This window comes from Camponotus vicinus, unplaced genomic scaffold, assembly GCF_025532165.1.
Source record: "Camponotus vicinus isolate PSW18456_S1 unplaced genomic scaffold, iyCamVici1.0 SCAF_13, whole genome shotgun sequence".
NCBI lineage: Eukaryota > Metazoa > Arthropoda > Insecta > Hymenoptera > Formicidae > Camponotus > Camponotus vicinus.
This window is the reverse complement of record NW_028141949.1, coordinates 12,448,791-12,462,271: the sequence shown is the minus strand read 5'-3', so window position 1 is coordinate 12,462,271 and position 13,481 is coordinate 12,448,791. Positions and strand designations below refer to the sequence as shown.

General features: G+C 37.7%; 1 protein-coding gene across 8 annotated transcripts in view; it reads right to left on the bottom strand.

The window, feature by feature from the left end:
• Positions 1-13,481, bottom strand: part of LOC145964236 (serine/threonine-protein phosphatase 2B catalytic subunit 2) — an 83,957-nt gene that overhangs the window by 41,370 nt on the left and 29,106 nt on the right. For all 8 annotated transcript variants that reach the window (XM_083086741.1, XM_083086742.1, XM_083086744.1 and 5 more), the window contains exons 3-4: positions 11,209-11,333; positions 3,267-3,378 (exon numbers count right to left, since the gene is read on the bottom strand). In XM_083086741.1, the coding sequence (XP_082942867.1) occupies positions 3,267-3,378; positions 11,209-11,333 (237 nt within the window). The remainder of the gene's footprint in view (positions 1-3,266; positions 3,379-11,208; positions 11,334-13,481) is intronic.

Here is a 13,481-nt window from a genome sequence, read left to right as displayed (position 1 = left end):
CGAACGGTGGACCGACCTTCCCACGCGAGTTGCGTAAAAATGCGGGGCGTTTTCTTTCGTTCCCCCTTCCGCTGCCTTTATTTTTAATATTGGAGCTATGAGCGTGGAATATAAAAGCACTGTACGAGAGCAAGGTACAAATGAGATGACATAGTGCGCTTAATAACGCGTAAAACATACTTACAATTAGAACCTGTTTAAGAGCGTTAAACAAAATTTATGTCCGATGGTTGTAATTAAACTATAATTCATCAGGTATCTACTCGGATTTTGCAAAAAAATTCACTGAAAATATTGCCCGACTTTCCAGATATCCTCGTTCAAAATTCTAAATAAAGAAAATGAAATATTTAAAAATTTTTTTGAATGCAATGTTTTTTTTTCCAGAATATAAAAATTTAATTCACTTAGTTTATAAGAGCAAAATTAATAAAGAGAGAATTTTTTTTTAAATTTCCTGAGTCCCAATAAAATTCCCTGATTTTTTCAAGTACAAAATAAATCCCTGAGAATTCCAGGGTTCCCATGTTTTTCCAGGGAATAGATATACTAGTGTACGAGAAGAATTTACTCGAGAAATAATACTTGCAACGTTTTATATAAAAAATAATAACAAATTTGTTTCAAAAATTCAAAAAAGATCTTGCTGTCCATTCACTTCGAAGTAAATTGCTTTATAATTAACCGTGGTCGGTTCAGAAACACGCAAAATAACCGAAAGAATTCGAATTCTGTCGATAAAATCCCATCATCGCGACAGCTCGAGAGCAGTTTCGCGCAGCAGAAACCGGCGCGTCTCGCGGAAAAGTGTATCGATCACGGGAAATTGTCCGATACTAGGTCAGCGCCTGCGAGTATTCGCGGGGGTGTCTCTCGCCGCCCCTGCTTTTCCTCATCGTTTACGACTGACGGCGACGCATTACGAGCGACAAGAGCGTAATGCACGATACTAATAATCTTTCTCGCGGAGATGATGCAGGCGCCGGAGATGATGCATCCCGGCTCCAGCGTCTGCGACTGCGACCGGGAATCAGGATTAAAGCTCGCCGAATAGGATAGATGCCGAAGGGAGGATCGTGACGTTAAAATGTCGACTTAAATGCCAGGTCTGATGATTCGACTGGCTTTCCAATGACGCGTATCATTCGCTTAACGCGCGATGCATAATCCATGCGATTCGAGGGTCGAACAGCTGTATACGATATTAAATAGCCCGCAAATTTGGACCTTGGCACACCCGTGGGTATATAAATTATCTAGCACCGCGAGCGTGTAACATGGATACGCGCGATTAACGTAATTTCAAAGTCCGGCTGCGAACGAGGTTGAACTCTTAAGCGAGAGAACCGTGGATGTTCATGACCCGAATGCTTGGTCCTTATGTTTTACGATATATCGTAATTTATCGGATACACAGACAGCCGAAGGGCTGATTGTGAGAAAACCCACGTGTTTTATAAGGCTGATATTACTGCTTCATATATCATTGTATAACAGAAGCAGGAAATGTATCTTTTACGAGCTCTAGAGAAATCGTACGCGACATCATTTTCCACTTTTCTTACATATATATTCATTTAAACATGAAAATCGGGATGAAAATAAAGTTAATGTAAATATCGTTAACACATAATTATATATTGCCGCGTATAATTATGGACCCATTATCGTCCAGAGTTAAAATCATTATGCAAATAATACTTGGCCAGAGAAAATGTAACAAAATGTTTAAAGTATGACGCAATATAAATTAATTATATTACGTTTCTATTAATCTGACCGATATACCGTCAATAGTCAATATTGCGTCTAAACAATATTTCAAATGAATATACATTTGTGTTTGTTTATTTTTTTTAATTATATTTATGTGATACATATACAGAGTGTTTTTTAATAAGTGCGAACAATTTTAGGAGATGATTCTTTGTCGAAAAAAAATTAAGGGGGATTTTTCATATAAACATGTACTCCTACATTCCTCCCTGTGGAGTTACACTCCTCCAAAAATGGAGGTAAAAATTAGGTTTTTAATTTTTAGGTTTTTAGGTTTTTATTATAATTTCGTTTTTGTTCCAATTTTTCCAACATTTACTCTAATTTTATTTTTATTTTAAAATTTAACTTCTCGTAATTCAAAACCTATGCCATTTAGCATCGTGCTGTGCACGATAACGTATTTTATTTTTTTTCTTGAAAATTACTGATTTTATGAAAAAAATAAAAGAAATAAAAAAGTTTCTAAATAAATCAAACTTTTTAATGCATATTTTTAGATGATCATATTCCGGCCCATTAAAATGTTCTAAAAAAAAATTGAATAGAGGTTGCTAGTTTCATCCCCTTATAACAATACGAAAGGCTGAAAAATATTAATAAATAACCTTTTTACTAGTAGAAAATATCCACCTAATTTCATTTCTTTAACGTGTTCCAAATTTGAGAAAAAAATAAAAACCTAATTTTTACCTCATTTTTGAAGGAGTGTAACTTCAGAGAGAGGGATGTAGGAGTATATGTTTATTTGAAAAATCCGCCTTAATTTTCGACAAAGAATCATCTCCTAAAATTTTTCGAACTTATTAAGAAACACCCTGTATATGTATATACTTGTGTTAGTTTTATAGACTTCAACAATTGAGAATTTATGTTAATAAGTAACATTTTTCAATAAATCTATAAATAAGCGTCCTCGCGTATAATTGACGTTTTTCTGAGGTCATGTATCTGCTTATGTTTAAACTACAATATTCGCTATAATTTTTGCTCAGCTTTTTGCGATTTCTTTCGCGAAAAGCTGCACTTTGTTATGTAGACCCTCTGTAATTATGGCATGCGCGTATGTTGGGCGCGAAAGCCAGCATGCCATGTAGATGAGACGCATAAATTTCGCGGCGGCGCGGAGCTCGCTAATCCACCTTACCAGGCAACATCGCCGTAACTAACGAGGCGGATGACTTAATCCGAGTTGCGAATTATTAAACAGGAAATAATTTCTTATTACCATGTGAAACAAAGCGCCCGACTAAGGGGCTCGCGGCGCGAAGCGAGCATAAAATTTAAATTTCGCGGAAAATGAACCTTGACATTAGAGAAATTTAATTTCTCCCCCTTAAACCTTCGAAGCAATAAGGGAAAAAAAGGAGAGATTCATCGTCTTTGTACAGCCATAAGCTGCGGCCTCATTTGCAATACATATCTCTTTTCAATTATGCATTTACAACGAGAATTTGTAATGTAACTTGTGTGCGAGAAGGATTACTTACATTCCTGTTTAAATGTGAAGTATTCCGTGAGATGACGGCACTCGTGGTTACCTCTGAGGAGGAAGAGTGTGGTGGGATGGCACAGTTTCAGCGCCCACAGGTACAATACGCACTGAAACAAAAATATCAGAATGGTGGGCGTTAACTTGGAAGTAATTTATTTATTTTATCAATAATATACCTCGAAAAATAACTTTTAAGTAGCATTAAGTGCTTTGATTCTCAACAGAGTCAGAATTTTTTATGATCACCGATAATTGAATTGTTAATAAAACTTATTAATAGGCATTATATATTAAGAAACTTTCAACAAGCAATTTGTACGTCCGACCCAAGAAGATTGATACGAACTTAAGATCGGTTTAAACGATACATAAATATTTTACAAAGTGAGAAGACGAGAGAATAAGCCGTCAAAGACAAAAACGTTCTAGCTGGCTGGCGATTGTGCGATTGCGTCGACAATATCGAGGTCCTCTAATTAAATCGAAACAATCGACTCGTCTCCATTCGAGCTCGAATCTGCTGAAGATTCCTCCCCAATTTGATCGGCATTCCCCGGATTTAATTGCAGAACTCGCGTCGACGCGAATTCACCAGATCGCACTCGGACTTCTCGCGAGATCCACCTGTAATTTAACGCGCTATTAATCAGCGCATCGGATGGAGAGAGTTGACTGGGAACGCGGCATCGCTCAATAACACCCCGGTACCATTAATAATAATTCGCAGCGAGACACGCGCGTTTTGGTGAGCATTTTGGCAACGGATATCTCGTCTCACCGTCGTCGATTTTATCGTCTCGTGAAAATGAATCGGGTGGCGAAAGCCGCGAGTTGCATTTGGCTTGCGTTCCATGTACGCGATGAAAACGTATTGCGTAGTTGTCGACGAGGTTTATACGCGTTACTTAGGACGGAATTATTTGGCGAACGCGACAATAACAGGGAATATTCATTCGAGAACCTGGTAAAAAAAATTCCCCGAAAATTCATCCTGATTTATCAGCTATTTTCATTCAACGTTTCAGGTAAAGAGACCATTTTTAGAGACTTTTTGATGGAATTTTTTAAAATAGAATTTTTTATCGCATGCGTTTTCTAATACTTTTCATTCATACAAAGGAGAAACGCAGAGCCACTTCAACTGCTAGATTTTCAAATTTACTGAGACAAAAATTGAATAGCTTTCACAAGATAAACATTCTTCATTTGTATAACATTTTTATTTTTTTATCATTAAAAATTGTAATAAATTATGTGAATTGCATACCTTCATATAATCTATTAAGACATTATATAAACAGAGAGGCAAATTTTTATATATTTATATTTTAAACATATTTTTAATCACAATTTCCATTTATCAGCGGATTATCTACTGCTTACAATATAAGAGTAAAATTATTAAAGAGAGAATTTTGTTAAAAATTCCCTGATTTTTCCAGGTGCAAAAAAATTTGAGAATTCCAGGTTTCCCATGTTTTTCCAGGAAATAAACACTGGATAATAACTGCGCGTGTCGCAAAATTTAAGAGAAAATAAAATAAACAAATAATAACAAAACTAAAAAAAAAGGAAAAAAAAACAATTTGATAGAAAAATATATATTTTTGTGTTATTCGCTCTAATCGATTCTGATTGAGATATAAATGTTGGGGTGAACTTGGACGCTTTCGCTGGAACAATCGTTGGGGATCGGCTGTTATCAACGCAGTTAGAGGCACGTTTCGCGAGGATATATCGCTAATTAATATTATTCGTTGTAACACACGGCCCACTGACCCGCATTAAATTGGCAAGGGCCGTTGCTAACGAACGGACCGGGGAATTTCGCACGAATTTTGCGCGCTAATTAGCTCGCTCGCGAATGTGGCGACTGTAATGACGACTCCATTAGATGTACGGTTTCGAGGGGAAATGGGAGCCGGGCAGGTCGCGATCTCATCGGACCTTTTACGTGGCCAACATTCGTCCCGCACACGTTGGCCGGGGTCTATTTAATAATCACGTGTGACGCGGCAGTTTTAAATAGACTTAATTATGGACGAACAATACGAATTAACGTGCTTTTACAAATGTCGCGTGTTCGTTGATAATTTTCCCCGGGGTAGAAAATGATTCAATCCCGATGAATGATACGTTCCTAAAGCATTCCTGACGCAAATATGCAAAGTGTTTTCCATCAAAGCTCATTTTCTCTTATTTGCGTTAAAATTATTTGTCAATTTTCATTCTATTTCCCTCTATCGATATTTTGATTGCCACTTTTACTAATTTGTCACTTTTTTCATAGCTTTTTTAAACTTTCGATGGTAACTATATGTTGAACTTAAGTTTTGCTAAAAGTAAAGCCTTCAAATTGTTTGTAGAATAAACTTATTATCCATTAACAACTTCCAAGTTTAGTTTTCAAAAAGCACTGAATTTGTAACTTCTGGACCGCTTCTAGAGGGAAACTTGTTGGCGTTTTGACATTTTAGTTACACGAAAAATTAAGAGAAAAACGCGTGACATTATACGTATATGTTTAAAAGCAAAATGCAAAATAATACAATTTCATATTTTTTAAAAATAAATTTTCCCTAGAAATAATTTTTCGGGGAGTTAATTCTCTCTCAACAAAAAAAAAGAAACAGTTGAGAAAACAGCTGTTTTATTCTTTCACGATTGTCGGCCGCACAAATATAACTTTTGAGAAAAAGTTGCAAAATATTATATTTCTATATCGTAACCTTACATAAGGCTGATTGTGTGACAGATGTGATTGCGATTAAAACCGCTGGACCAGAACGTTTAACCTTTGTGCATCGAATCAATACCGTGGAACTAGCGATATCGCACCGCAGCTCCGAGATAGAGGTAAAGAAATGTCACACGTTCAAATATATAGCGTATTTATCTTGCTTCCCCTCCGTTTTTTTCTCTCTCTCTCTTTCTCGCTTCGGAAGATCAGGCTGCGGTGATGCTATCGCGTCACGATTGGATATCGATATACGGTTTTTTCGATTTTGCATGACGCCGCACTGCGGGATAAATCCTCGTAGCTATCCGGCCGTAGGAGCCACGGCGGCAATTTTTTTCTTAGACTTTCGAGGTCAATTATTTTCTCCCCACTGACCCGATCGACTGTCTACCGTCGGTCCCTCTCGCAGCCCTTCCACTACTCGGTCGGTCTCTTTGCGAAGTCAACGGAGCGGTTGCTCGCTAGCTCTCTCTCTCTCTCTTTCTCTCGCCTTGCTCCATCGCTATAATTACACGCGAGGGCCTTCATTGGCATTGTAACGAAATAATGCACTCGGCCGTCGTCGTTGCGTCGTCCTTCAGATTCCGTCGTGGCTCGCTCGTGAGTGTTTGCCTTGTGTGGGACATGGTCTCCTCCTTCAATGGTGATTGCACGATGCACGTGATACATTCGATTGGATTTATGTGTACACAAAAGGCCTTTAATATTTTTTTTTCATTTCAATACAGCTCGTATCCTCGTAAATTGATATTATCTTTATCAAAGTAGAATTTTTCCGCGTCTATACACTGTGTATATACTCTCCAAGGCTGTGTCCACTGTTGAAAGTGCTCTTGGAGCTCTTTAATTGAAATATCAGCCAAGAGAGATGTCGGTAAAAACTTTTTCTTTTTTTTTTTTCAATTCATAAACGTTTGTATTATTTCGAAACAGTAGCATCCGCCATTATTTCTTCTTTGTAAATATTTTTCATAATTTCTTAGTTATATTTCCAAGAATGTTTTAATAATATTTTTTCTCCATGCTCTCTCTCTCTCTCTCTCTCTCTCTCTCTCTCTCTCTTTCAATATATTACTCGACATTCTTAACATAACAAAGAAATCTCGTTAAATAAAAAATTACTGCGTACATATTATTTACACGAAATGAGAATTATAAAATGTAATGAAAATGTGATAAAAAGAGAAAAAAGGACATGTTCGTAAATTTAACAGACAGGTCTCGTGTGCAGTCTTGGAATTTTATCTAATTGAATACTCTCTGGACTGTGAAAATACGCTTCTTACAAGTGCGAGAAATTATTTGAGGGAATTTGAAGGAAATTTCCTCTCTCGCCACATCGAGGATGTGATTTTCGAGAGCGTGCGGAATAAGGTTTCTCTCAAACGAACGATCATGGCGGACGGAACCTGTTCTCGTCAGCGCCCGCTTCTTCTCTTTAAGCCCTCGGATCCTCCCTTTACACCCTCTTCTCCCGCGCAGCCTCTCCTCGGATGATCAGGAGCGAAAGTTTCCATCGAACGTGTCGCCGTCAGAGAAAAGGCCTCGGATCTGCGGAGGAGCCATCGAAGCATATCGTACATACAGAAAGTATCGATCCCACGGAGATTCGACCCGCTCGCTACCACGTGTACACGCATATACAGGGTGTCTCAAACTTAACGAGTCAGCCGTTAATAGCAGATTCCTGAGATCATTTGGAGACAAAAATTCTAATACCAAAATGTCGAGGAAGACTTTATAAAAACGTCCAAACTACTGATTACTATCGCGTCGAAGATACAATCGCGCTCACTGCAGAATCCTATTTTTTATTTTATATTGATCCCTCTATCGATATCGATATTATCACGCTGTACGCGGGTCCCTTGATCCGCTATATCCCCGAGCACAGAGAACGTAACGCGCCGATTGGTAATCTTTAATCTTTTGCAGCGCCGAAACTACATCTTTTTCAGCATTTTGGTATTAAGATTTTCGTTTCCAAATGATCTCAGGAATCTACTATTAACGGCTGAATCGTCAAGTCTGGGACACCCTGTATATATAAACACATGTACATAAGCACACGCACATAGGATACCGCTGCGGTATTTGCATCGCGTAGCTACGCCTCTTGGAGGCCTCTTAAAACGCGAGAGAAGCTCCTTTCTTCGCGTAAGCCATCGAAGGGAGCATCCTCGAAGGATCGAGGAGCATCTTCTCGCGCGACAGAAACCCCCTTTCATACGAGGCGGCACCGACCGATTTATAATACCATTTACAATCGGGAGACGTCGGGGATCCCATCGGAGGGGGAGAGGGATCCATTTTCTTCGCGAGAGAGAAGCATTGTGCCATAAAATAAGAGAAGCGCGCATTCCGCTTCGCTCCCTCTCGTGTCTCCCGTGAATAGATCGGCCTCGCGCACATCGCGGTGCACCGAGAATCGTAAATACGATCGAACCGGCATCTCGGTTCGCGCCAACTTCGGCAAAATTATCCCTCTTCCGGCGAGGGAGGTAGGGGGATACGAGCCGGTTCGCTCGTCTTGAGAAATTCCGTGTTATTTCCCCGAGAATCGAGAAAATGGAAATTGTACAGTCCAAGGAGCAGACAATTTGACAAAAGTGAACATTTTCGCTCCAACAACATCGGGAATGAACTTGAAGAAGATACGATGAATGTAATATATATAATAATTAGCGTACTTAATATTTATAAAAGTAACATAAATGTGAAAAAGAGGATTTCGTATAAGCAGGCTGGGAAAAACCCCCGGGAATGGGAAAAACCAAGTGGTAAATTCCGGTTTTTACTGACCCGGATATCATCCAATGAAATAAACTGGCAAAAACTATGAAAATGGCTTGTACATGTGACACTGAAATATATTTACGTAACTTTATGCAAGAAGATATTTTTAATTAATAAGTCATATTAATCACACTACAGTTTAAAGAAACGAAACAAATATGATAAAAAGTCTTAATTTAAATTAATATGTGAAATACATTTTTAAAATAAAAACTTTGGAAATATGGATTTTAGATTAATAAGAAATATAATAGTAATAGAATTAAAAATTCTTATGAATATAGATTTAATTCGCCCTCACCATTCAATCTTGTAACAAAATAATTTATTTTCCACGTTGCCTTTTAATCTATCGCAAATTTTGAATAAAGCTTAAATTAAAAAACAAGCGGTAAACATAAAATATTTTCCACTTTAACATTTTTAATGGAAGGATCAGTTTTGCCGAGATTTTGCGAAAAATGCCACTGGCATGGATTTTACCCAAAAAGTGTGGAATTTTGCCATCTTTAATTGACTTTAAAGGGGATGCTAAAAGATGACATCAAGTTCGGTTCATTCCTCGATTGGAAACAGCTATTCGCATACGGTTTAAACTGTCGACACTCGCGTTATAAATCTAACTCATACGTATTTCGTAACAAATGACATGCCGCATCGTGCATTATTCAGAAATTCACAAAGACGCATCTCTCGATCTGAATAACGGCAACCGCGGAATACATCAAGAGATTTTCTTAAAAGGAGCCGTCTCTTTCCTTCTCTCTCTCTCACGTACCTCGCGGAAAATATATTTAAACCCTGATACGCGCAACTCGCCACGTGTAATATCACGTACAATATTGGATTGTCCCCCATTCCTTTCCGAGTAAATTTTTGCACTCGACAGAGATTGTTAAACGTAAAATCCAATGGCTTTCGTTACAAGTTAGAAATAGTATTCTACCGATGGTCGTTTTCAAAAATGCGAATCGAGAACGAACATTTCAAAAGTAACAATTCCCAAAATTATTTCTGGAACTGTCTTTCTCATTTCAAGTTAATCGGAATAGGAATATTAATTGGAATCCACGGAAAATATATATCTTTTCGGGAAAATATAGGAGATCAATTCTATAGAAGAGATAAAATCTTCAAAATATTCAGGAACTTTATCGTCGGCAGTAGACTTCTCTCTCTTTCTCTCGGGAAAAAAAAAAAAGGAAACAGCTCCGAGATTGCATCCTTCGAGATATATCTGGTACGCGTTGTCGGGTGAAATTTCATTTTGTATATCGCGCGGTTTACGACGATCGTAGTAAAAAACTTTGTAGCGTCCTCCCCCGTCTTCCGGTTACGGAATTTGTTGCAAAGGGAAATTGTTCGTTACCTTACGGCGTAAAAATTTCACGAGATTGCGAGAGGAGCGTCATTCGAGATGTCGTTCGCTACTTGGTGCAGCGAAGCGAACCCCTCGTGCATTCTCCTGCTCCAGCGATGCAGTCGGGCGAATTTTATTATTGCATTATATTCAACGCGAAACGTACACTGGTCCGTGACGAAATTTTATCCCGCTAAATAGACCGGATCGCGTGGGATCGAAGTTGATTATTCCTGCATGCTCCGAAATTGCATTCGGGAAGGAGCGCGATGCACTCCGGGAATAGCGAGCGCACGTGTACGCCAAGTCCTTTTCTTTCTTTTCGACTATTGCATTCCGTGTACGAAATAGAGATTCTTTACTCGGGAATATGGGGATAGAATCGCTACAAAAAATAGGCTCAACAAAGAAACAAGTTCTATAAACGAGATTCGAAATAAAAAGGAGCAAAATAGCTAGCATGAAGGATATATTATCGATTTCTTTTCAAAAACGCATTCTTGAAATTATATTACTTAATATTTAGAATTAATTGCTCACCTTTAAAAGTCGGACATTTTTTTCAAGAAGCTTGTAGATTATTAAATTATAATTTTAATCGTCTATCCGCGTAAATGTCACGACATTTGCGACAGTTATATGATATCAAAACAAGTGAACGGAATAACGTCTTTTGCACCTTCATTGTTCGAGCTGGATAAACAGGCGACTCTCAACGATATTTAATAAGTAATTAATCGAGACGCGCGCTAATTGTAGAGTCCGATAATTAAGTAGTATTACCGATAATTAATTCCCGAGGTAAAGCTTTTTCCCCAGAAATCAGAATAAGAATAAATTTTTATTGATATATTTGCATTCGTATATCCTGATATTGTAAATGCGATTAATTCTTAATTGTTATTGTGTGATGTAACATTTTTGCGCGAGCGATTTATTAATTAAGAGAATAATTAAGAGTTAATAATTAAGAGCATTGCAAAAGTAATTTTTAACGGCACGCTTTCTCTCTCTCTCTCTCTCTCTCTCTCTCGTACTTACCTCGATACTGAAATAACCCCTGTCAACATAATCGCCCAGGAAGAGATATTTAGTGGAGGAAGGTGGACCGCCCACCTCGAATAATTTCATCAGGTCGTAGAACTGTCCGTGAATGTCGCCGCATACTGAAAAAAAGAAAAAGATAAATCGAGATTAGACGGATGGAAGGCAGAAGGAGCCCTTTAAAGGTGAAACTAGGAGAGAATTAATTTGCGAAAAGCATTTTTTGCGTCGCAAATTATGTTAAACAACGCCAATATTCCTCCGAAGCATTTAATTACGCGAGATAAAAGCGCTACTTGAAAAAAGGTATTCGAAATTAGCCGGCGCGCGATTAATATAGCGCGATTAAAGCGCATCTTGCGTCGAATATATAGACATTAGCGACCCTTGAGAGTCGATAAACTTGTTTGCGAACGTTTCAAAGTGAAATTACGCTCCCGTGTCGCGGAGGGTGCGGGGAGGAAGCGGGAAATGTTGAGAAACTTCAAGTTCTCGAAACCGAAAACTATTAGCGACCAGAACCCAGAAGTGACATCGCAGCTACTTTGGCGCTTCGCTATTCGTTTTCATATTGTTTCGCATTACGTGCATGTGTGTATGCTTTTACTAAATTATCCGAGTCCAATAAAGGCTATAGCAATAGAGTGTGTGCCTATTCAAATCTTGTAGAAATATTCTCTGATCTTGCTCGAGATGTTTTTGTTGAAAATCCCAAGTAGAGAGAAAATTCTTTTGGTGCAATTTTTTAAAATAAATTTTCTCATTGCACGTGTTTTCTAATGTTTTTCGTTCACGAGAAGAAACATGTAAATGAAATTTGTAAATGTATAGAAAAAAAATTTGAATAATTCTTCATAAGATCAGCATTTTTTACTTGTGTAAAATTTTCATTTTTTTATCATCAAAAATTGCAATACGGAATATATATTGGATATTTAATACTTTGTTGAATAATTAAAAATAAAAAAAATAAAAATAAAAATTATTGAATATATAAATAAAAATAGATATATTAATGATATACTTTAAACACATAATTTACTTGGTTTGTCGACTGTTTAAAATATGAAAGTAAAATTATCAGAGGATTTTTGAAAGAACTGAATCCCAATAAAAAATTTCACGAGATCATTCTCTGATTTTTCTAGATACAAAAACGAAATCTCTGAAAATTCCAAGTTTTTCATGTTTTTCCAGGGCCTAGACAACCTTCTGCAATAATTGATTGTCGTTGCATGTTTATAAAATCGAGAAGCTCCTCTCGATTTCTCTCTTTGGTGTCTTTTATTTTATTTTATCTTTTTTCTTTTATCTTTTATTTTAAGTCATTAACACGTTATTAATGAAAATAGAAGATTGTAGTATATTTTCACAATATTTTCGAAACTTGAAAGACTCCAACGAGGAGGATAATACTTGAGAGCCAGGACGGGAACTTCGAAGGCGCGTAAAAAATGTATCGCAAAGTAAAAGAAAGAAAGTATGACACTGGAGAGAAAACGGTAAACTGTTATATACGACGATAAATGAAGGTCCATAAACACATTGCAACATGGAAACTTAGTTTTCCGCCATCCAGCGGAAACTATCGGAGGTATAGATACATGTACACATACATATGTGTGCGTGTGTGTGTGTTATTGTACGCGCGCGCCAACATCATAGCTTATGACTATCAACTATTTTTATTATTCACCGTGTGCAATACGTTACGGCGGTGTTTTCGCAACATTTTCCGATACCGTTCGTTGCCGAGATGCAAACCAATAAAATCACCCTTCAACTATGCGCTGCACAGTGTAGTCTCGTCCGTTGTGATAATCAAGTAAAAAAAAAAAAATTAAAAAAAAGCGACCCGCAATTCAGAGCTTTACTAAACTCGCGCACGAAAATCATGCGGAATTTATCGAAGTGAAGAGAAATCGTCTGTTATATTTAAAAATTCCTGTGCCACGAGATCACCCGCGATCTCTTCATTATTTCGCGTTATTGAAAAATTTCGCACGGGTCTGCAAACCATGCGTATATCGGTATAACTGGTGTGTGTCAACTTTATTCCTCCCAGGTCGGTTTTGCAAAAATTTTTAACACGGGGACAAAACGCTCGCTTCCGAAAGAAAGAGCCTCGGCGTTTACATAAAATATTATCGCGGAACAAAGGCGGACGAATAGCATCGACGGCGCTTTTTGTCCAACACGCGATGATATATCTCGCGTTAATACGGGTCGCTGCCAGGAACTGGGACATCGTAAAGCAGCGAAATACGAGG